Source organism: Rhodnius prolixus, unplaced genomic scaffold, assembly GCF_049639745.1.
Source record: "Rhodnius prolixus isolate KJV_2025 unplaced genomic scaffold, Rpr scaffold_1, whole genome shotgun sequence".
Lineage (NCBI taxonomy): Eukaryota > Metazoa > Arthropoda > Insecta > Hemiptera > Reduviidae > Rhodnius > Rhodnius prolixus.
This window is the reverse complement of record NW_027411581.1, coordinates 5,335,112-5,361,469: the sequence shown is the minus strand read 5'-3', so window position 1 is coordinate 5,361,469 and position 26,358 is coordinate 5,335,112. Positions and strand designations below refer to the sequence as shown.

The 26,358-nt window shown below is 34.9% G+C and overlaps 1 protein-coding gene across 10 annotated transcripts in view; it reads right to left on the bottom strand.

Moving 5' to 3' along the window:
* Atf3 (Activating transcription factor 3) overlaps positions 1-26,358 on the bottom strand; it is a 110,160-nt gene that overhangs the window by 9,537 nt on the left and 74,265 nt on the right. For 6 of the 10 annotated variants that reach the window (XM_074127934.1, XM_074127541.1, XM_074127858.1 and 3 more), the window contains exons 1-6: positions 7,564-7,837; positions 3,595-4,094; positions 3,275-3,382; positions 851-2,992; positions 618-761; positions 196-297 (exon numbers count right to left, since the gene is read on the bottom strand). In XM_074127934.1, the coding sequence (XP_073984035.1) occupies positions 2,246-2,992; positions 3,275-3,382; positions 3,595-4,094; positions 7,564-7,588 (1,380 nt within the window). In that variant the 5' untranslated portion in view covers positions 7,589-7,837 and the 3' untranslated portion in view covers positions 196-297; positions 618-761; positions 851-2,245. Of the gene's footprint in view, positions 1-195; positions 298-617; positions 762-850; positions 2,993-3,274; positions 3,383-3,594; positions 4,095-7,563; positions 7,838-26,358 lie in introns of those variants that run through there. The other 4 variants (XM_074128074.1, XM_074128221.1, XM_074128138.1 and 1 more) reach the window with 2 other exon arrangements.

The window sequence follows — 26,358 nt, the reverse complement described above, 5'->3', positions numbered from 1 at the left end:
TGTTAAAAATTTAATATGTTCTAAATTACCAGTTCATTGATTTCCAACTCTGCAGAGTAAACTGCAGCATACTATTCAGCTTTATTCTCAACTTATCCAGCAAAAAAAGAACAAGAATAGAGTTTTACTCTTACCAGTCGACCACGTATCCAATTTTAAACGTTTACTGTAAAAAAATAATTTAGAAGAACTCACAGCAAGTGATCCATAATAAATTTTCTTTTTCAGTTATCGATATGGAACCCAACACATCTTGAAGATAAGGTTACTGTATAGATGAAGCTTCAAAGGCTACATCTGAAATAATCAATTTTTGCTTTGTTAATAGAACCCTAATATTTCTCCAAAAAATGGTATATTTTTTTGTTTTTGTTCACCCGATACTTTTTAAAATATAATGGAATGAAAACATTTCTATATACATTCATTAACTTTAACTATTTACACAATTTTACATATTAGAATACAACTTTTTAATAATTACAAAGAATTATAAATGAAAATATTGTTTCTTAACTTTTTTTGAAACCTCAATTGCACTTACAGTGCTTTTTTAAATGTACCTTTTAATAAAATTATTTTCTTTTTTTAAATATAATAATAAATTTACAACTTACAAAATTAAATAAGTAATATTGTCAAGAAGAAAATCAAATTTATCACAGAGAAATTCATGACGCATCATTATTTTGGCAATTATAACCGATTTTGATTTACACTTTTGATAAAGCTTTGTTAAATACAGAAAAACATATCAAAAACTGTAAAACAAAAAAATTAATACATTTTAAGATTTTTAGCAAAATATAGATTTTTTTAAATAGGCAATAAGTATATAGACGAAACTTACCCCATTATTTAATTCAAATTTAAGTTAACAAATAACAAATAGAATTTTCTAAATCATAACACGTCCAAAGAATAGTTAAGATTTACAAAACATCTCCCACGAAACACAACGAACAGTACTTCACGGCAATTACTTAGAACCTCCTCTAAGGTTACTGCATAACTTTTCCTATGGTTTCTTGATTTTAATAATCGATTGATTTGATCTAATCAAAAAAAGGGTATTAGAATTAGGTTCTTTACTGAATGTACTCTTTACTTGATCATGAAAGAACTGTAGCATGAATAAATAAAATCTGTTTTTAGTATGTCACGCTTTGTACCAATATGTCGAAAATATCTTTCTATTGATGAAATGTGCAGGAACTAAAGCTTAAGAGTTAGAAAAAAAATTATCCAATACACTTTAAGTAAAACAAAAGGAGATCTAATTGTGAGAAGTTTCAAATGATGCAAGAAGTAAGCAAGGATGGGACCTAGCGAGCGAGCAATTAAGACTGCAGTAATAGAACGCCGACTTTATAGTTTTGGAGTTCTAGGATAAGAAATTCCTAACCTACAAAAATAGCGATCTACCTAGTTCAGTTTTGCATCTCCACTGACGAAGTGGTCTTCAAATTATAAAAAAGATGGTAGAGGTTAGACAAAGAATAATAGAATTTGCAGCATGGTCATGAAAGTGGGTTGAGATGTAATTTGCAGTTGAGGAGATCTTATAAGCAATGTGGCTGCGCTGCGTACATATCTCTTGAAGTGTCTATTCAAGAAGAAACGAATATGGTGAGCCTGGCTCACCTATAACAAGAGTAGAAGGCTGGCTGTAATGCAGAAGATGAGAGGTGATTAGATTCGCTGGAAGGAGTAAATCAGATTTTGGACAGTAACTAAAGATGCTGTTTTTTTTTTGGGGAGGGAGGACAATTGGTCAAAAAAATATTGCGTCCAACACTTGGAGTTTCGTAGTCGGGAGGGCAAATTACGTTACTATTGTACTTAAGTTCAAAATATTACCGCCTACCTCTCCCTTCCCATAGGAACCTTTTCCTGAAATTTAGTACTGGTTTTATAAAACTTTGTTGAACTGAACTGAACCATAATGTAGATTTAGAGGTAGACATGTATTTTTTATTTGGAGCAAAATATGATAGTTTTCTTCATCGCATTTTTGAAAGCTCCAAAAATCACGTGAGATAACTTACGTATTTTTTTTGTTATATGTTCTTGACTTGGTGGAAGACCAAAAATGATTTAAATATACTGAAAAACTGTAATTCTATTCAGAAAAAAATTAGATACTTTTTTTTTTTTGGGTAGAGAATGCATCACTTTAATCATAAATAAAATAGTTTATACGTAGGTGGGTTTAGTATTTTCTTAAAAGAAAAGAAAAGAATTTTCAAGAAATACAGCTGCTGGTGGGGAACCCAGCAGTATAAGCACCAGTTTCTTCATCAAAATGATGATAATTATTGGGCGGAATACTTGGACTGTCAACAATTTCCGTATTGCTTTCATAATCAGAAGAAGACGCCGTGTTCAGACCCAGACTGGACGGCCTGTTATATTGTGGTGTCGGCGGACTTCCAATAAACATTATAGGACTTCCGTTATTATTTACATTACCACTACTGGTACTACAACTGCCACTGCTCAATGTTGTATACACGGTCGAATCACTACCACTGTTCCTTATGTAACCTCCTCCAACTCCATCAGTATGCGCAGGATATGAAGACATTACAGCCGATTCACGGTTCACCGCTTTCTCGTAAGAAGTATTAGCACCCCCCACGTACGTAGCTGTTCTCTGGTATGATCCACTTTCGTAGATCGCTGCCGCACCACCACTGCTCGTACCGCTGTTACGATGATAAGCTAGCGTTGACGATTCACAGCTCACTTTATGGTAAGACGTAGACGGACCAGCAGAATATGTTGTATAACTTGTAGATTCCAACATTGTATTGCTACACCGTTGATAAGGTTCCTGATAGGAAGAAGTTGAGGCAGCACTTGTTTGATAATTTTTACTACAGCTTGGGCGATGTCCGGACAGCATGTCTACCAGCTTCCTTCGTTGGTTCTCTAACTCTTTTATCTGGGATTTCAGATCATGATTCTGTGTCTCCAATATTTCAGATTCCTAGAAAAAAAGAAAAGGAAGAAATTCTATAAGAAAAACTATGAAATAACCGGTCAATTTATTAAAAATAATCTCAAGCTTAGCCACTTTCTTGGTACAAGGACGATTTTACTGTTAACATAAATCAAAGATAGATTGTTCTACTGTGTAGGACATGCCGGAAGAGAAGGAAAGCGGAAAGCGGATAAGCTTTCCTACCCCAGACAACCATTGGTTCATATCGACTAATCATCAACCCAATTTATTAAAATCAATAAGATTTTAAGAAGAAACGTCTCTTACCTGAACTAAATTAACGGTTCTCTCTCGTTTCTTCAATCGGCATTTCGTCGCAGCAATTTTATTTCTTTCTCGTCGACGTCTTCTCCGTTCTTCATCTTCAGGTGTTAACTGTAATAAATAAATGAAGTAACGTTTAGTTTAGTAAAGTTTTAAGTACTTATTACATACCACCAAGGGTGTCTAAGATGAGAAATAAATGGATTTTTGAATTTAAAAGCACAACATTTCAAGGCCGAAGAAATTTCATTTGCCTCTTAATTTTGGCTGCTATTTCACTGATTGAAATTCAAATTGTAGGTCCAACTAAAAATAAGACTTACCCCATCACCAGAGTTCTCTCCTTGTCCCGAGTCCAATCCAATATCCTCTGATTTAGGCTGAGTGGATAATGCTCCTAGGCCTTCAGTTGGAGGCGAAGAACCGCCACTAGAATGAGCTCGCCGTTTTGTCTGTAATGTTAACTTTAAACCTTCCTTGATCAACTGGGATCTGGTAGCTTGTACACTGGGCGGCGAACTGGAACTAGATGTGGTGTCCGATGGCGGTGATGAGGCCACTCTCGGATAACCTCTGGTCATCTCAAACGGATTGGTCATGGCCATCAGAGAGTTCAGTATTTCTGGTGTGCGCGGTGTCACCCCGGTAGAGGTACTTTCGGCGCCAGTACCAGGTACCGTCAGTAGACTGCTGTTCATGCTGTACATGTTGTCTACGCTGTTTCTGAGGCCAAACGACTGGAAAGCTGTTGCTTCTTTGGCATCCCTTGCCAGACTTCTAAGTTCCAGTAATGTTTCCACCATCAATTCGCCATATCTCCCATCTGCAACAGTAGAAATAGCTTATTATACTATTTGTCATCAATAATTTCATTTAAGGTAGAAAAAGCATTTGACAAAAAGGGGTTAATAAAGTGGGTGGTTGAAATTGTTTGAATTGGGCAATCTACTCGCTATTCTGCGCAGAAATCTCAGAAATTAGGAGAGTTCTCATCTCCACCGCCCATTATCTTAGCGATCTAAATCTGTCTTCTCGAATGATGGGCATCATAGCTATTGAGGGATTCAGAGTCTCTCGTCTACTCTCCAGATAATCTGCAGCTGCTCCATCCAGCTTTTTCAGGAGGCGTTCTCAGGACGCCTCGTCGGCATGCAAAGCTCATTAATTTCTGCTACTACTATTGTAGTAGTTCTCGGAACATGCCACATTTTCTAGATGAAGTTATCACCGGATTATGCCCGTTTTTTTAGAGTACTCTAAATCAGAAAGAATGGTTAATAGAAATTGGCACGAACTCCAATAGAAACTACCATGGTCTCACCACATATTATTTACTTTACAGACAGCTGCATTCAATGTATTATCATCACTGATATGTTGGGAAGTTAGTTAGCCGTTTGATTTGGCTCACACATGTAATATTTAAATCCTAGCTAAAACGTAGAGTGGGCATATCTAATAGATGCTGCAACAGAACTTCTACCTTGCGTTTCAGCAATTTACAACACTATCTCCGTGCAGATCTCAGCAATTACATATCAAATTACATTAAAAGAAAGGTTGTAAAATACTTAATAATATGTATGTAAATGAATGAAACAAAACGCATAATTTTAGCCATTAATTTATTTTTATGACCTCTACATTTCACAAAAAAAATAAAAAGGTTGGTACACGAGTTAATTTGATTGCAATCCTATGAATAATTCAATAATTTTTTTTCGTTTAGTCTTCACTCTTAGTTCTATGAGATTACGCTTAAGATGGTCCAGAATTAATGAGGCTCACTTTGAATATGATGAAACAATGCCAGAAATATCGAATGCATAATATTTTTTTTTTGCCTCAAAAACAAGAACCAGTTTCATCAACAAAGTGAACATGCTAAGCGGAAACAAAATGAAACTATGTGAGAAAATGAAGATTTACACTAATCATTTTCATTTCTGATCGTCGTAGGATCTAAAAAAAAAAAGAAAAGATGTTTTTCTACCACAATCTTTCGTCAATGCCAGTCAGTTAGATAACAACTTTTTAAATTTGAAGATATATGTAGATCCAGAAAATTGATGAACAAATCTGTGAAGTTATGTTTTGAAATCTGGACGGCAGGTCTTGAATAATCGCCATACTCTTTAATTGTGAATAACACTGATGCTAATGTGTAGGTTATACTCTGTTGTGGTCACAATCAGGTGACAGTACGCGGCTTGCCACTGCTTTCTTGTTTGAGTTTTTGGTCATGTGATCATGTTTTTGGTTTAAGTTCATGGAAAGCTTATCGTAGTATTTTCCTTTCACTGATTAATGTTTCACTTGTATTTTTTTATTCTTTTCCCAGAATTTTATGAAGTCTGTCCAATATATGTGGCTGTAAAAAGTAAAGTAAAGTAATCGCCTATTTTTTCAGGCGGGCTTAACATCCAACTACCAATTAAGTGTCGTGGACGGAGGCGACTAGCAAACATACTTTACTGTAAATTTCTCATATTAACCATTAAAGGTATAGACCGGGGAATATAGCCTAGTACCGCAATACATCTTAGCTTTGCAGGTCTCGCCCTCTAACCGCTCGGCTACCGTGGCGCCTTATATGTGTCTGTAAAGTCGTTGTTAAACTTGTAAATTAAGTTAAGTCTACTTTTTTGTTGTGTAAGCCCACACTGAGACCGAAAAGGGGCTAAGCTAATAAAGAACTTGTCTCATGCTTGTTAAGATTAGCATGCAGTTTCTTTATAACAATAAAAAAACCTTTCTTTTTTTTGGAAGTGGGAGGGAGATTCGCCACATTGTGACGTTATATAAATGTGTGATAAAACTGACGGCGAAAGTTGCGAATATTATTATTTTAGGCAGTTAAACAAATTGGATTATTATTATAGGCGAATTAAAATAGTAATATCTTTGTCTTTTTCTTTTTTTTAAAAAAAGGGCGAAAACATGAGAACTTAAATAACATGTAAAAAAGAAGACAAACAACCATAAATGATGTGACTAATTCATCAGAGGGACAGTAGTAGTGATGACGAGGACAAGGGCGATCCGTGGGAAGAAATTGCGCATAGTGAAGATGGGAGATCCATGTGTACTATGCTGAGGCACAGGCAGGGATTGCACCAGTGGGAACCTAGCCAGGGAACAGTCAAAAGTGCCAACCCGAACTACACATCTGCTTGGCATCACGCAGTCCTTGCGAATAAAAATGTATATATATACAATATACCTATTTGAATAAATACAGAAATAAACAATCCAGGGAAACAAACTAACACTTCACAGCTTAAACCGTGTTCTTGAACTCTACACGCATGATAAACCGTTTCAAATTATTTTTATTATAAATAAACATGATTAGTAAACAACAAACGCTTTTAGGTTAGATAATATTATAACCTTCTCAGTGTTTTTTTTTCTGTTTGCACTTCAATACCCAAATCTGTTTAAAAACTTACCAGGGCATTTTCGATTGTGCAGCGATAAGTAGTTCGTTAAATATAATTGGAAAACTAATAATAATAATAAGGGAAGGGATTAGCTATGCGGTTAGCGTACTGGACTCCCACGCGGAGGTCCCGGGTTCGAATCCAGCTGCTGGATTTTCTCTTCCTAGGAGCTTCTTTTCTTACAGCTCACTGTCCGGTGATGGTCAGTGTTGTCAGTAACGAAAGAACACTGTCCAGAGGCCGGCAGTGCACTGAAAAAAGCTCCGGGCGCCAATAACTGATCCAAAGGTCCAATATCAATGCTATATTTATACTATATAAAACAGTGGAGTCAACTAAATGAGATAAACATCACAAAAGACCTTGTTATTCTGTTGAATTTTGAAACTAAAGGTCCGACTTAAAGAAACCCGAAATGTCTTAAATGTAAGGTGCAAGTTGTGAACGAAGATAATAATATAGATGGAGACTAACTGAAGATTTTTTTTTTTTCAATAATCTTGAAGATGAAAATCAGAAAAGTGCCTTTTTTTCAGGCAGGCTTTACCTCCAACTACCAAATTAGGTGTCGTGGACGGAGGCGACTCTAGCAAACATACTTTACTGCAAAATTTCTCATATTAACCATTAAAGGTATAGACTGGGAATATAGCCTAGTACCGCAATACATCTTAGCATTGCGGGTCTAGCCTCTAACCGCTCGGCTATCGTAACGCCTAGATGAAAATAATCTAACAGTCAATTGAAGATATTTTGAAGTCAATGATTAAAAAGAAAAATAAAATAAAATATAAAAGTAAGCAACAAAAAAGTAACCATTAAGAAAATAAATAAAACAAACGAACTTACTGGTTAATTTCAAGGATGAGTACATGGTTTTCGGTTTTTAAACTGCAGAAATAATCGCTAGAAATGAAAAAAAAAAAAAACTGGTAACAGTCTATATTTTGGATAAATAAGGTTATGAAGATTGGGACTAATATGACCGGCCGGATATACGTAACAGACACAACTTGCACTAATCTTATCTAAACGTCACATGAAACTTTTATAACCAGCCAGTACTTCAAAATTTGTACTCTTTGATTAGATAAAGAATTATTTAATTTCATTTATATAAATATTATCTATTTATATATTTTTACAGTTTCTCTTGAAACTGATAATAAAATTTCTTATCAATAAAACGATATGAACTTTTGTTTTATTGAATGAAAAACAAAAAATTGGATAGGTCATTTCTAAAATAATATAGCTGTCAGTTTTTTTGGCTTTTTTATTTCAATTTTTGGAAATTCCACTTGAAATAATAAGAAAAACAAACTATGATCGCATATTATTTACTCTTTTTTTTATTATTTATTTTTAACGTGCAGATTTTTTTTTTTTAGGCTGCAGAATAACGGGTTGACTGTCCATCTTAAGCTCATCTCCTACGAAACAGTAATCAACATCGGCACCAATCTTAACGTAGTGCTTTAGAAACGTGATCTAAGTGTTTGTCATGAATGAATTATAGTTTAAAAAAGGAAGTCGTAAAGTTTAAATTTAATTTAAGGGCAAATGGTGAAAAGTTAGCGAGCAAAATCTCTGAAACGGAAGTACAAATAATTGTTATCAGTCGAACATTTTTGAACGGAGGTTATTCTATTGTTATACGAGATAGAATAATTGATTGATTTCATCTAGGAAAATTACTTTTAAGGTAGTTTTGAAAAAGCAGCATGGTAGGTTTCCCTCTAATGGACTTGTGGACCAACTGTGAAATTTTATTAAGAATAAAATACGATTTAAAAAAAATTATAGAATTTTCTTGAAAATATATGAGGTTAGTTTACTCCTGAGAACAGAAGTACCACAAAAGTCATGAGAGTTCAAACCAAATTTCATTATTTCTTTATCAATAATTTTAAGTTAATTTATTAAATAGATGTGAATTCACGTAATTACTGTCATCAGTTCAAGTATTTTATTATCAATTTTTACAGCGTTTTGGAGAAGATATGGTATCTACGGTAGATTAGATTGACGGGTAATTCCATTATATAACCTGTAAATGAAACACAGCCTTATCTAATCTAGACTTTGTTTTGTTTTGTTTTTTAGTGTCGAAAAATTATCCCTCTTAGATGACATCAGACAATAGTAAAAGATAAATTATATTTTTGAGATAGTAGTCGTGTGCCATCTGTTGACAAAATATATTTACTGTGACGCTCTGTAGCAAGTATAACATTACTGGAGATTGTAGCAAGAGTAATGCAATATTGTTAAATGATCTTTAAAAAAATAAATTCAAGTTTTCAAGTTAAGTACTAAAACATGCAATATGGTAGCATACAAAGTATTGTGGCGGCAAACCTGTGTTCTAGTTACAATCAGGTGACTACTGGCGGCAAATACGGATGGATAGCGGGAATACCGCCAAATTTCAGTCAATGATTATAACAAAAGTATAACCTCCGTTCAGAAACGTTCGCCTGTTAATAGATCAGCTGTGTACACTCACACTACTTTCTCTTCCTATAATTATCAAGCTTCTAACTTACAAATTTTCTTCCAATCTTGTAATTACAAAACATATTTAATTTTTATATTTTAACAATTAGTAAAACCGTTCACTTAGCAATTTATAAGGTGGTTTACCTCCCAATACTAATCAAGAATGAATTCTAGAAAAACTTATGTCCTAACAACGAGGATATTTGTACGAAATATGAATATGAATGAAAAGATATGCAAAAGTTAGAATCTCGTAGAATTGTATTAAACGAAAGAGTCAGGTAACTGTTTAAATGAATTCATTTTTTGTTTTATTTTAAGATCAATGACATTAAATAATTAGGCGCCACGATAGCCGAGCGGTTTGAGGCTAAACCCGCAAAGCTAAGATGTATTGCGGTACTAGGCTATATTCCCAGCCTATACCTTTAATGGTTAATATGAGAAATTTTGCAGTAAAGTATGTTTGCTAGTCGCCTCCGTTCACGACACCTGATTTGATAGTTGGAAGTAAAGCCCGCCTGAAAAAAAACAGACAATTACTTTACTTTACTTTTACATTAAACAATTAATAATAAACTAAGACAACAATTATTATGACAGATTTTTTCCACCAAGTAGATATTAAAATACAAGCTAATTTATGTTTACATTATTCTCAAACATGCTGTATACATTATTAGGAGCGTTAAAGCTGACACAACAGACGGACGGTTTGTGTCACTGTACACTGGCGCCGTAGTGTCTACATCTGGCACTATACTGAACTCACGTGACCATTTGCTTATACATATTTCAGATGGAGCTAGTAAGAGAGTAGATATCAAAAAAATCTATCTAAGACTTTAATTAAATCGTAATAATCGCTCATACTCATTGGGGTGGGGGACCTCAAAACGGATATTGTTCTTGAGAAACACAATATTGAAAATTTGCACTGTTGCAGACTTCTCTTACTTACGAACAATGTGAGAAAATATTAGGAAAAACAAATAGCTCGGTTTATACTTCTGTTTATATTAGTAAATAAACAGCCCGTAATCTCGATTTGTAGATCCCATAAATTAAGATACTGTACTAACAATAATGGAATTTTATTATTCCAATCGAACTTTGATATGCTTTTTTTGTTTTTACTGGTTCTTTAGGAAAAAGAATCTTATCAATGACACGAATTCTTTTTATCTTATCAGGTACATATGTACGTAGACCATTGATAATGCAATAATCTCAAGTTTGTCGTCAGATTCCAAAGTGAAGTGTAATTTGTTTTTATAGAAAATTATTTGTATATACCATTATATAAAATATAATTTGAAGTATAATCAGCTGATGCTTGTAGAGGTCAGAAATATTCTAGAAGAAGTTTTCCATTGTACACATTGTACTTCAAGTCAGAATGATGTCCAACTGCCTACGATAGAAAAAGAAACAGCTGGTTCAAACTCCTCAGGTCAAAGAGTTCAAAACAAATCTAATTTGATTAATCACACTACTTTTCATTTTAAGGCGCGTCAAAATCTGAGGTTATTGGCGTCCGGAGTTTTTTTTACTACTCCGGCAGATGCCGGGCATCTGCGGACAAAGTAATCTTGTTACAGACAACATTGTCCATCGTCGGACAGTGAAGCAAAAATCTAAGTGCCAATAGCTGGATTCGAACCCGGGAACTCTGTGAGAGAATAATTATATATGCATTAATAATAATTTATTTGTATGAATAATATTAAGGCAAGCTTCAATATTTTTTATTAACGCAGTAAGTATGATCTGAGTAGCCAAGATAGCCGAGCGGTTATAGGCTAGACTCGCAAAGCTAAGATGTATTGCGGTACTAGGCTATATTCTCAGTCTATACCTTTAATGGTTAATATGAGAAATTTTGCAGTCAAGTATGTTTGCTAGACGCCACGGTAGCCGAGCAGTTAGGCTGGAAACATAGTGGAGCGGCGAGCAAAGCGGCGATGATAGCGAAGAGCGAAGCGGCAAAAACAAAAACTAGAAATAGATAGAGTTGCTCTATCTTCGCTTTGCTCGCCACTATGCGCGGTCCCATATGTTAACTTGTGTTTGATTTCGCCGCTTCGCTCTTCGCTATCATCGCCGCTTTGCTCGCCGCTCCACTATGTTTCCAGCCTTAGAGGCAAGACCCGCAAAGCTAGGATGTATTGCGGTACTAGGCTATATTCCCAGTCTATACCTTTAATGGTTAATATGAGAAATTTATAGTAAAGTATGTTTGCTAATCGCCTCCTTCCACGACACCTAATTTGATAGTTGGAGGTAAAGTCCGCCTGAAAAAATAGGCAATTACTTTAATTTAGACCATTTTCTACACTTTCCCCGTCTCAAATATTTTCTTTTACAATACCAAGAAAAGTAAAAAATAAAAAACCAGAAACAGGCCAGCTTTCAGTGCGCTAAGAGTTAAGTAGCTAGCAAAAGCTTGATTGGTGAAGAGAGACGTACGAGTATTTATCAACTCCATAAGCTGGGCTTGCACGCAAGACTAACATTAAGTAACTAGGAATCAAGTATTTATCTATGTAGATCTTGCGTACTGTGATTAGCTAGAAGAAGTAAAAATCAGCCTACACAATTGGATATAATGTACTGGTTAGGTTTCTTGGCTGATTGTAGTGTTTACCATATTGGTGCGTGGGAGGAGGGAGGGAAACATATGGCAGAATTAAGGAAGTCACAGTAGAAGCAGGTTATATTACATCCGCAGTTTGTTTATGCTAATTTATACAATGTTTTTAAAATTTAATGTAATAAAATGTAGTTTGAAAACTGAGATGACTTCTTCTAAGTCCCATTTTCAATTTTCTATCTCGATATAAATTTACTCAAATTTTTCTACCGAATTGCAGAAACTAAAATCATACATAGTAAACCCGCAGATTTTACAGACTTCAGAGAGAAGACTAAACTCCCACACATCGCTCATAAAAGTCGAATATATTTTTAGCAACATATTGTAACCCTCGATTATACGAGGGGGTACCCAAAAAAAACCGGAATTATTTTTTAAAAGCTATTTATTTACAAATTTTTTACAGAACAACCTTATCCCCTTCAAAATACTCTCCATTACAACTAATACATTTGTCCCACCGGTGCTTTCACTGTTCGAAACATTTTTTGTAGTCATCTTTAGAAATGGCTGACAGCTCCTTCTTCGTTTTTTTCTTGACCTCTTCAATGTTGTCAAATCGGTGACCTTTCATGCCCTTTTTCATGCGTGGAAATAAGAAAAAGTCGCACGGAGCCAGGTCAGGCGAGTAAGGTGCGTGGGGCAGCGGAACCATGCCATTTTTAGCCAAAAACTGTGTAACAGAGATGGCTGTGTGTGCAGGTGCATTGTCGTGGTGGAAGAACCACAAATCGGGTCTTTTTTGGCGAACACTATTGCGCAATCTTTTCAAAACTTCCAAATACAAGGTTTGATTGACGGTCTGACCTGGGGGGACAAACTCTGAATGGACTACGCCTTTGGCATCAAAAAAGCAAATCAGCATTGTTTTGATGTTTGACTTGACTTGACGACATTTTTAAACCGAGTAAACCACTCGTATACTTGAGTTTTTCCCATAGCGTCATCTTTGTAAGCTGTTTTCAACATTAAAACACTTTCAGCAGCATTTTTGCCGAGTAGAAAACAAAATTTCAGAGCTGCACGTTGTTCACTTAAACTTGCCATCATAAAAAACGAAAAAAGAACAAAACAGCGCTGGTAAAAACAATCACTGCAGATGAACAGAACAAGCCAGGCAGACAACACAGGCAGGACTGAACTGGCAAGGAATTGCGCTATACACGTCTAGCGGCAGAAATGCGTACTACATAAGCTCCATGCGCGGCAACGCAATTCCGGTTATTTTTGGGTACCCCCTCGTAATATGTAGGGCATTGGACCGTACATTTTACGGAAATGGTACTTAAGAGAAAAGCCTGCTCAGGAAATGTCTTTAATAAAGTTCTCCTAGAAACATTTACTGACACATCAAGTGTAGCACGAGACGGACACATAAGTGAAGTGGAAAAATCAAAACCAAACTGAATAATCTACCTCTGATGATGGATGTAAATCCGAAACTAGTCAGGGATTCAATAAACATGCGCACTAATGCTGATATAATCAAAGATAAAACTAGATTATCAAATTGACTAGATTGGTGTTGCTGTCACTAAGCTGTACATCAATTTTGAAATTTTCTTCTATTTTCCTCAGTTGCTAATCAATAAAACTTCAGAAACACACACACACCCCAATAAATGATTTCTCCCTCAGCGAATGCCCGAAGGCGATTTGCAACTTTACATTACTCTCTTAAAGGTATAGACCAGGGGAATATAGCCTAGTACCGCAATACATCTTAGCTTTGCGGGTCTAGCCTCTAACCGCTCGGTTATCGTGGCGCCTGGCAAACATACTTTACTGTAAATATTCTCGTATTAACCATTAAAGGTATAGACTGGGAATATAGCCTAGTACCGCAATACATCTTAGCTTTGCGGGTCTAGCCTCTAACCGCTCGGTTATCGTGGCGCCTGGCAAACATACTTTACTGTAAACATTCTCATATTAACCATTAAAGATATAGACTGGGAGTATATAGCCTAGTACCGCAATACATCTTAGCTTTGCGGGTCTAGTCTCTAACCACTCGGTTACCGTGGCGTCTATATTCCAATATTTGTTCTACTTAAATTCGTTTCTATCTAGAGTCACATTAAATAGGAGATAGGAACTTTCCTACAGCTCCTCTACTATGAAAGGGAAAACATATGATTTTCATATTTTGCTGAATTCAGTGACTAATTTCAAGGAGAAAACGGGTGAGATTATAAGTTCTGATCAATGTTAACAGTTGCAGCTTTTCAGTTCATGATAAACAACAAGTACAAACAAGAGAATTTGTTTAATGGCTGAACTGTTTATTTACTAATTCTCACAATGTTACATTTTTATGTTACTGCCAGTGGAATCTTGCAACTAAAATTCCCCGCTCATCGTGTGCATTCACATGATCAAGGACTCTGCCCTCCCTCCACAAGGTTTCCCCACTTTACTCTCACTTTATAGCCAAATTGAAATTTTTCTATCGTTTCCACCAATGGCATCGATAGTACTTTCTTTGTTTTCTCGATTTTTCATTCGATTTCCTTCAAGTTTCATCCCTAACGATTTTACCGGAAATGTAAACTTAAAAAAACTAATAACTTTCTAAGATTTCCACATTTTAATTTGAATTGAAACTTCAAATTTTCTACTTGAAAATGTTATGTAGATGTGTAAAATGGTAGAAATATTTGCAGACTACCTTGAAATCCATAATTTTGATTAAGTTATGAGCGAACGATTTGGCTTTTTAGCGACAGTGGGAAAAAAAAACTTATCTCGCTAACATGTTTTCGAGCTAATACTTGAGAAAAAGAATATGTTAAAACTAGTTAGCATAACAGGGCAAACTATTAGCCCATCTTGAACGTTAAAACTATTGAGCAACAAGTGGCATGAGAAGAGGGGGACACCGCCAATAAAATGCTCATTTAATTCCAAACAAACACCCGGAGTGAGCGTTTTTTTTAAAATTTATTTTATTTTCCCCAAGCGTACATGGCCATTTGATATAATTTACAGCTAAACCGCTCCAATCACCCACGACGCCTTTTTTTTATGGCTCAAAAGTTATAAAATAAATTAATAATAATAATAAAAAAAAATTCTTGAATGGGATTTGAACCCCCAGTTCTGAAAGGTGTTTATGGCCAACATTTTTTTTTTTTCTTTTATTACACTTTTAGTCAGACACCTGTTGAAATCAACTTGTAGACCTAACTCAATAAGCTACTCTACCCCCACCAGCTATAGTGATGTGCGTAGTTTTAACTCGAACAGACACATAGTTTGTAGCGACGGCTGCTGGTGATGTCTAAAGTTTTTTTAAAAAAGGTCAACATCACCGGCTCAAGACTGGACATGTTGCAACCATTTGGTTGTAGAACATTAAAATTACTATAATTATTTTACATTAAGTATAAAATAAAATAATCGCCCATTTTTTTAGACGGTGCTTTACGTCCAACTATCAATTAGGTGTCGTGCAAGGGAGCGGAAGCACATACTTTATTATAAACATTTTGTGTTAACAAATAAAAAACAGCTAAACTCGGGATTCGAACTGGGGATCTCCCACTTACAAAGCCACGTCATAATCACTATATCAAGCAGTGAATATTGGAGTGGGATACTCGATATTCCTCGCACCTCTAATATGCATTGTTGGAGGTACTTGGTTCGATTCCCGGTCTTAGGCCTTGGATTTTATTTAATGGTTAATATGAGAACTTTTACAGTAAAGTATGTTTGCTAGTCGCCTCCGTCCACGACACCTAATTGGTAGTTGGAGGTTAAGCCCCGTCTGAAAAAATAGGCATTACTTAGCTTTTATTGCTCGCACCAGACGAAGTGGTGTACTCGATATCGATAAAATAAAAAAAACAAAATTCCTTCTGGTACTTGGGTACTTCCGTTTTGTTAGATTTTCATCGCTAAGTTACCTAGTCCGGTTTCAAAGTTTTAACTTCCTCGTTTTTGAACGAGTGGCTCTTTTTCTAACTCAAGAGTACTCTTCTTCCGGTCAAAATAGAATAAAAAATTTGACTTGGTCGCAATACTTCCTTTCTCCTGTAGTAAACAAATAATGTATTAATAATTTTTTGCGAGACATAAAATTGTTTGAGGAACATTCCAAAACAGAATAAATATTTATTTTAAAAGAAGTTAATTTAAAATTCGCTTCACGTATTTTACAGCTTCTTCTGAAACTCAGCCACCATGATATATAGTGTTTTGTGAAAGTAGAATGTTACAACCTTCACACTGAAATGTGTTGATATCGACTGGGATATGTATGTATAGATCCATCAAGGTTCAATCAGAGTTCTTAAAGTAACGAATGATTAATTATCTATTTGTAAATATGATTACACAATGTTCTTAACAGTGATTATCATCATGGCTCTGGCCTAAAAGAATTTAAACCTAAAAACTCTAGCCTTAAATCAAATTTATAATTTCAATAGATGTTTAATTTTTATATTATGGAAAATCTTGCATTATAATAATGTGACTCTATCTAGATGGAAACGAATTTGTATAAAGGCGCCACGATAGCCGAACGGTTAGAGGCTAGACCCGCAATGCTAAGATGTTTTGCGGCACTAGGCTATATTCCCAGTCTGTACCTTTAATGGTTAATATGAGAAATTTACAAGTAAAGTATGTTTGCTAGTCGCCACGGTAGCCGAGCGGTTAGAGGCTAGACCAGCAATGCTAAGATGTATTGCGGTACTAGGCTATATTTCCAGTCTATACCTTTAATGGTTAATGTGAGGAATTTATAGTAAAGTATGTTTGCTAGTCTCCTACATTGCTATCCTCTTCCACACAAAATGTTTCAAATTCGAGTTATCGACCTACCTTAATTAAACCTTTAAAAAAATCGTTGAAGCCATTTTTAAAAAATGTTAAAAAAAAATGCATCCAGTAAAGTGGTGTTTCCGGATACGGCATTTCGATCGTGTCCCCTGATTGGAAACGTTTCAGTGCAATGCTGATGTGATATTTATGAGGACTCTTGTTAGTTTAAGGTCAGAAACCATCGTTTCGAACTATTGTTTTGTTCATCATCAGGGTTTAGATTTTTAGTTAATAACTACATAGATGTACATGTTTCGTAAAAGTTATTACACATAGTACTAAAAATTATAGTATTTCCTTAATACAAAACGAAATATAAGTATTTCCAGAGATTTTGTTACTTTTTGTTTATGATGAGGTTAAAGTCAGAAAGGTTGATTGTAAAAAAATCTTTTTTCAAAACAATAAAATCTTGAAAATGTTTTCTAACTTCTAACCTCATCATCATAAAGTAATGTTACTCAATCCATTATGCGCAATAACCTTTATTGAACATATTAGGTTATTAACCGCAACTCTAAACCCATGTTGATGGATTAAATAGTTCGAAATGTTGGCTTTAAAAGTTGATTATTAAAATTCATGATTCCACGAAAATAATATCAATGTTAGGTCAAGAAATGCTACCAGTTCGTCTACGCTCAGAAAAGGGATCATATTTCTAGTTACTGAATTTCGAAGATTTGCGGATGGTCTCTTGTATTTAAATTGTAAGAAAGGGAGTAGGAAACAAAGTGTTATTTTAAGAGTATACCCCCTACCAATAATGTAGAATTTCTTACCGCTACCATCCCATTGTCTAGTTTATTAAAGATGGAAGCCATTAAAACTTAATAAAAAGAAGCTACCAATGCATTTAAATAAAATACTCATTCCAATTAAAATGCAAGAGGACACCCTAAAGGATGCAGTTTTATTGCAGCCAGCCATATTAACAGGACACTATCTATTCGTACATAACTGTTCACATAACAAGAGTAAAAATAACGCAAAGTTTGCATTTAAAATATAGTTTTGTTGTTCATTTAATGGCAACAATAAAATTCTTTTCGTTTATTCCGGTTTTGCGTGCTTATTTTTACGATCATACTAAATGGGAATATTTATTGAGAGATAATAATATATAAACTAGGTATTTTAATTTTTTTTATTCGACCTGGAAGATCGAGTGAAAATTTTTAAATCAAGTTTTCTTTGGCAATTTAAGCTTTGAGTTAAGTTTTGAAAATGATGAGAGTTTGAGCACATACGCACTCATGTGTATGTAGAAAAAAAAATATTTAAAGACGCAAAACATCTAAAACTTAAATTTTATTTAAAAAAAATTCTAAACTAGAACAAGGGTAAGTTTCTAGGAAAAAAATAAAGTAAAGTAATGCCTATTTTTTCAGGCGGGCTTTACATCCAACTACAAAATTAGGTGTCGTGGACGGAGGCGACTAGCAAACATACTTTACTGTAAATTTCTCATATTAACCATTAAAGGTATAGACTGGGAATATAGCCTAGTACCGCAATACATCTTAGTTTTGCGGGTCTAGCCTCTAACCGCTCGGCTATCGTAGCGCCTGATTTTTTTTAAAAGAAAAATGATAGGTTGTGTTAACACCAGATTTTAAAAGTAATAAACTAAGTGCTTCCAAAGATGATAAACACAAATTTTGACGCGCCTTAAATTTTTATATTAAATCGTTTATATAAGACTGAACCCTTTACATAGAAATCGAACAGCCATTTTGTTTTAATTTTATTTTTATATATCTCTACCTAATCTATTCTTCTTTTAGATACTTCCAACCACACAAGCAATGTAAAAAAATAATAAATCATGGCAATCGTGCTTGAACAGTGCCGACTAAATCATGTGTCGGTAATGTGCTACCTAGAATAATCTTGTTTGTCTGTCAACAAATGGTTTATTACCGCTGGTGAAATATTGCTTGCCGATTATTATAAATTATGGTTTTTTTTTCAAAGAAGAAAAAATGCGGCATTCCCAGGTGTTTTTTCGCCAGTCGTAACTTGGATTCTAATTAGACGAAGAACCATTCTCTTCGATGTCCTTCATTCATGACTAAAAAAATTATGGCACGTAAAAATAATCTTTAATTTCTGGTGTAAGCATTTGTTAGGCTCCAATGATATTCATTCTACTTCGTACACTATTTACTGACTTAATTGCCAATAATTTTTATTTAAAACCTTTTTCAAGAAAACTGGAGGGGGGCTTCTCAAAAATCTGTCACAACAACCCCCACTAATTGTATTAACCCAAATTTAAAGAAAATTATTGGAGCAGTTTTTTGTGAAAACATCTAAAACTGGAGAATCGATTCCAGTATAGTGTCAGCATCTATAGAGGCTAGACCCGCAAAGCTAAGATGTGTTGCGGTACTAGGCTATATTCCCAGTCTATACCTTTAATGGTTAATATGAGAAATTTACAGTAAAGTATGTTTGCTAGGCGCCACGATAGCCGAGCGGTTAGAGGCTAGACCCGCAAAGCTAAGATGTGTTGCGGTACTAGGCTATATTCTCAGTCTATACCTTTAATGGTTAATATGAGAAATTTATAGTAAAGTATGTTTGCTAGTCGCTACGGTAGCCGAACGGTTAGGGGCGTGACCCGTAAAGCTAAGATGTATTGCGGTACTAGGCTATATTCCCAGTCTGTACCTTTAATGGTTAATATGAGAAATTTATAGTAAAGTATGTTTGCTAGTCGCCACTATAGCCGAACGGTTAGGAGCGTGACCCGTAAAGCTAAGATGTATTGCGGTACTAGGCTATATTCCCAAATATGTCTATTAACCTTTAATGTCAGCACCTGAAGTAAATTTTAAAAATTTGAACATAACGATCTTTAGTTATACAGGCATGAAAACAGACGACTGACGAACATACGGACCGGTTACTTCTTCTCATTTAGAGGATTCTTAAAATGAATATTTCCGGTAAAAACGTTTCAGATATATTTTTTTTATTTTTTAAAATAATAATGAAAAAATTATCATCAGGAAGTATGTAAAATTCCAAGTATAGTAGAGAAGCTAGGCACAAGTAGAATCACTTCCTGCCAATTCTGATTATTCTGTTGGACAACGTGACACCCAGCAGATACACTTGACGTAAACGCACATCATGATGGCGAAATCTTTCTCAGTATTTTCAAAAAAAATTTTTTTGCTCCCTCATCTTCTGTTCCTTGGAAATGGAGGGCGCCATTTTCTTCATGGATTTTGTTTTCCTTTTTTGTATAAAAAGAAAGAGAAGACTAAATTATTTAGAAAAGTATAGGAAGTCGCGCAAATAATTTCTGTATTAACAGGTAAATCACTTCGGCCCAGACCTTGACAGAACTTTTTTTTTTTATTTTATTTTAAATAAGAGAGAGAGAGAGAGCAACACAAACACTCTACAGACAAACATTCACTGCGGCCTGTCACTGTGTTTAAATCGCACACTATTGTCCTCCTCTGATTCTGCACTAGAATCTCAAGGTAACCACACTACTGTAACAATGCCGCTCTCTACGTCTTTTTGTTACTAAAATCTTCTTTCTGTTGGTTTCACCACTAGAAATACCACAGCCAAGTTTCTGCCTCTTTTTGTTTTCTCTCTGTTCCATCAGCTGATTTATAAATGCATATGAAGTAAACAGCTGATTTTTTCAGAAACAGTTCAAATTAAACAGCTGATTATAAAACAATCTTTTTTTTTTTCAATTCTCGTTTAGTGCTCTCAAGTTTTGAGGTTCTCTGACTATGCAAAAAATGCCTGCAACCCATTATTGTTCGTCCGTACGAAGTGAGAGATGAAGACTGAAACCATTAATTGTCCAAAGTGTATCCTCAGCCGCCCTAGAGAAGGACAATAATAGAAGTAGCCCTAGCATCACAATAAGGACACCAGACCACCGCTCAGGACACTCAATCGCATCCAGGCATTGCATTCACTCGCTGAGAATTCATTCTTAAACTCTCTTCACGACCTTACTCTACTCGACATTCAGCTAATTCTTTTAGAAATAGTTTATACTTAGTTTACAGAGTTAGTTATTGCAATTTTACCCTAGTTCCTAAGATAGTGTTAATGTTAGCCGTTGAACTCTTAGCCCTTCAGCCTTACTAATCTAATCCCAATATTCCGCTCGCTTCTATAAATTAATAGCCACTTAAATCTCCTTTTCGTGGCCTGCACTTATCGACATCAACCTCATCTACATCCAACAACCTGCCAACTGTTTCTCCAATATCCAGCCGCTCACAGTCACTAGGCTAAAGCCTGGAGAGCCTACTATAGAATATAAAGAAGACGAAACAAGATTTAGGATTAAGACTGGAATTCTCCAGAGAGAGAGAGAGAGAGATCATGGAAGAATGGTCGGTAAACTGTGAAAAGATGTTGAACAAGTTTTGCAAGCCTAATGTGGATGAGAACTAAGCGTCAATTGAACGCCAGGATTTCTTGTTCTATGGATTTCGAACAAAATGACTTGGAGAGGAGAAAACTTGGAGTAAACTGGAACGAGAGAGAGAGAGAGAGAGAGAGAGAGAGAGAGAGAGAGAGAGAGAGAAAGAGTGAGAGAGAGCGAGAGAGAGCGAGAGAGAGAGAGAGAGAGCGAGAACAAAACATCGAAATGAATTTTAATTCCAATTTATTAAATTAATTCCGGAAGCTGTTAAAAAACATCGGCAAAGGCATTTTTTTCATTTATAATATCTCATAAGAGCCCTATAACTCTTACAAATATAAACACTAATCACATAAATAAAGGAAAACTAAAATATAAATACTTTAAAGATATAACTAGTAACCTACATACATAAGAGCAAGAAAATATGAAATAGAATTAATCGTAAATGACTGCAGACTAGAGATTAGAAATGAGATTTATTGCAGATGTTATTTGAGCTACAAAGAGAAAGCAAACTAGAATCTCAACTAGCTTACAACCATATAAAATAAACTATAGCAAAAATATTATTAATGGTGGAACTTATATTAATGGTAATAAAAAGCGACAACAATAAAAATTATGTTGCTAATAATAACAATAAAAAAGGAAGAAGTAATGAGCAGCAAACACTATGTGGATAGCACAAACAATACAGAACAGCGATAGACTAAAAAAAAAAAATTTATTGCTATTTTACTTTACAAATCGGTTTATTTAAAGATAATCGCATTTACGGAAAAGGAGGCCATAAAACTTGGCTTTATTGCTCGCAAAAATGTATTTGAAGGATAATAAAAGACAAGTTCTTTTTAAAAAAATACAATTCCCCAGTTCTGTGACTTCCGTAAGATGTCTCAACAGTTCCTTCTATTTTTAAAAACAAAGTATTTTGGCATTAAGATTCTTTTTTTTTTTTAATTTATAAAGTAATTTAAGATCTGTATATAAATACGTACAAATAAGTAAATATGATGATGATGATGTAAATGAAGCTTGATGAACAGGAGGCGAGAAATTGCCCTACAGTAGCACTCTCTTACAGATTCATAAAAAAGTAAAGTAATGCCTATTTTTTCAGGCCGACTTTACATCGTACTACCAAATTAGGTGACGTGGTCGGAGGCGACTAGTAAACATAATTTACTGCAAATTTCTCATATTAACCATTAAAGATATTGACTGGGAATACAGCCTAGTACCGCAATACATCTTAGCTTTGCGCGTCTAGCCTCTAACCGCTCGGCTATCGTGGCGACTAGCAAAAATACTATACTGCAAATTTCTCATATTAACCATTAAAGGTATAGACCGGGGAATGTAGCCTAGAACCACAATACATCTAAGCTTTGCGGGTCTAGCCTCTAACCGCTCGGCTATCGTGGTGACTAGCAAAAATACTATACTGCAAATTTCTCATATTAACCATTAAAGGTATAGACCGGGGAGTATAGCCTAGAACCGCAATACATCTTAGCTTTGCGGGTCTAGCCTCTAACCGCTCGGCTATCGTGGCGACTAGCAAAAATACTATACTGCAAATTTCTCATATTAACCATTAAAGGTATAGACCGGGGAATATAGCCTAGAACCGCAATACATCTTAGCTTTGCGGGTCTAGTCTCTAACCGCTCAGCTATCGTGGCGCCTAGCAAACATACTTTACTATAAATTTCTCATATTAACCATGTAAGGTATAGACTGGGGAATATAGCCTAGAACCGCAATACATCTTAGCTTTGCGGGTCTAGCCTCTAACCGCTCGGCTATCGTGGCGCCTACAGTTTTTTTTTTTAATAGAATGTGTCAATTTAAAAAAATTCCAGCTTTTTGTTTTGAGCCATTGATTGGCTGGTGTTATCTTATAGTATCGTACAAAACAAAAATAACCAGTAAAAAGACAGTATTAGCTCAGCAAGCGATTTAATAAAGTGTCCACGAGACGGTTACCATGTCAATTGATTGCTGTATTAAGATGCGTGTAACAGGATCTTTTGTTCAGTTTCCAGGATGAATATGATGCGATTCCTGGTGACGGAAATGGTTATAGAAGATGATCGATTAGGTGGTAACGGGGGATGATGGACTTCACGTGAAAAACTTAGATAACGCGGGAAACCAGAAGGAAGGGAACGGTATCTCTCCGGAAATGTTGAAACAAGGAGGAGAACGTCGTCTTTAAAAAAGAGTTGCATTTATTTCCTAATTTTTTTCTTATTTGCAGAAGTATGGTTTTTTTACAAGAGGAAATATGGCTGCCGAAAAAAATGTGCTAAGTTTACAAAAAAGAGAAATTTAGTTGCAACTGGGTGGGAGAAATTGCTGATTCCAATGCCCACTAAATTATCGTCAATTTAAAGAACTTCATTTAGTAATATTTTTGCCAACAAAAATATTGTATATTTTCAAATGGATTGATGCGAGCAACAATTGAAACAAGTTAAAAGCACCAAACTCAAGCTCACTTTGGTAGTTAATAACTTTCTTTTTTTTTCTGAAATTTATTAGACAGAAAATAAGTTTAACGTCCTTGAAGACGCTAATGAAAGATGTTTTCTGTAGAAGAAGGGGAGCAAAAAAAAAAAAAAAAAAAAATTAAAAAGATCCGCTGACTGTAGTTGAATTGTAGGTCAGTCTACAATAATCTTTTTAGAGTTATGGTCTTCTAAATAAATAGCTAAGCAGTTTGAACATGTAAGCTACAGCAAACTTATAAGGAACTGGCTCAAACAGACGCACATAACGTATCACCAAACCATATAGTCACCATACACTCACAGACAAACTCCCTCGCTCACAGATGGCCTCGCTTAGACTAAACACTGTTCAAGAGTTATACTGAGTCAGTAAAAACATAAAAACAAAAAAAATATCGCACATTTCTGTGATAAACACATTTATTTATTTTTAATTATTACTTTATCTAAAACTATTTATTATTAGTTTCCCTAAAACGTTTGTTCTATAAAAAGTAACAGGCAAAAAATTCAAACAGGAAGTGCATCATAAGAAGTTTGATTTTGTCCGTCGTAACAGACATCTGTCTTCAACCATGTTTCCGTCACACACACATACACAAATACTTGCTCACTATAGCCTGAGACAGGAAAATACTTGCGAGTCAATTTCTCAACGCTAAAACTGTGAGTAATCAGCCACTGACGATGGATGAATATAAGCACACACAGGTTATAAGTAAAATTTGCTCTTTTATGCATTCTAAATAACAGCCAACTAGAAATCAGGTGATAAGAATTTTAATGAATTACAAAAACCACTTTAGCCAATCTAGTTTGGTAGCTTTAACTGTCACTTCCCATGTTTAAGGTAAGCGCAGCTTTAATTAAGTAAACATTCTATGTACTTATTTTGGCAGCTGTTTCAGAATTATAATGCTATGACTCATAAAAATGGGGTTTTCAGTAACTTTTTCTTTTTCTACTTCTTTCTTATGTTTCTACTTACTTTCTTCCCTCCATTTTGTTAGAGGAAATAAGGAATTACTTTATTCTTTGAAGAGATTTTCGAAACTGTGCTTGAAATAGAAATTTGATGCCATTTAATACTCCTCCAAAGCAGCACTAAGAGAGAGTAACAAAAGAGCTCATTTTCAGCCCCATACCCCCCCCAATGTCTCCAAAAACTGTTTTTACGTGCGTGCGTCTGTCTGTGGAGTTTTGATATTCCATAAAAGAGGGGGGGAACACGAAAAAGCACATAAAGTTGAAATTTACTACCTTAGTTATAAGCCGAAAGCCGTCGGACCTGACAGTGTGAAATTTAAAAACAAATAATAATTACGTAAGAGAAAGACGTGTGTGGGTTTGATCCTGTATCCTTTATTTTATTCAGATTGCAAAGAAGATTATGGTACTTCAATAATTTATCTTCTAGGCGCCACGGTAGCCGAGCGGTTAGAGGCTAGACTCGCAAAGCTAAGATGTATTGCGGTACTAGGCTATATTCCCCGGTCTATACCTTTAATGGTTTATATGAGAACTTTTACAGTAAAGTATGTTTGTTAGTCGCCTCCGTCCACGACACCTAATTTGGTAGTTCGACGTAAAGCCCGCCTGAAAAAGTAGGCAATTACATTCCTTTACTTTACTTCTTTAATTTATCTCCTATGTTGCAGCTGAAAATCTACAGATGATACTTTAATTCATATGGATTGAATCTGAGAAGAAAATAAAACACCAAGGACATTAAAAATAATTTCTAATCTATCCAGCAGATTGCAGCCTGTAGTCATAATGCCATCATGATCTTCAAAACAGATGTAATAAGCATTACTGGCACAATACCAGCTGTTGGATTGTTTGTGACCAATTGAATGCAGAATGAAAAAAATTAAAAATAATATAATTACTGTTTTCCTTTTTTAGCATTATAATTAGCATTTTCGATTCAGTTAATTTGCATATTAAAAATACTAATAATAAACTGAGGCAAAACTATGTACAAGGAAGTTACGGTAATTAGTTTTTTTCTTGGACTTCCCGTCCTCCAAGAGATTTAGAACGAGATGATAGTTCGAATAGTTCCTTGGTACAATAATTACAACTATGGACAGACAGACATATGAGAATGTCAAACTAGAATGGAAGGTGTAATGATTAATTCTGGTCTCAATGAGTTCGGCTATAATCTTAGGAGATGGAATTGTTGGTAATTTATTTTTGGGTTCTTGACATCAAGATTACAGAATCCAAAGGTTTGAACACTCACACGACTTCCTCTTTAAATAGAAATTTAAGTAATTAAAAGGTTTTTTGAAAGTTAAGACTTGTGTTAATAAGCTGCCGCGTGTACAGTCGTACTTCCAGGAGAGACTGACATTATACCAAACAAAATTAATTATTATTATTTATTTTTACAGGAAATGCTTAAAATAATAGTGTCAGGGAAGTAGAGAATCAATAGAAACTCCTAGGAGCTTCTTACAGCTCACTGTCCGGTGATGCGACAATGTTGTCTCAAACGAGAGAACATTGTCCGGAGGCCGGAAGTGCACTGAAAGAAACTGCACGCTAATTACCTCCGATATACAAACATCACATAGAAAAAAAAAAGGAGAAAAGATTTCAACAGTTTGATAATGAATTAGAACCAATTATCTGTTGGTAACTAGTAATAGAAAATATTTACTTCCTGAAAGTACATATATATTTTGAGGACCCAGTAAATATGAGGCCAG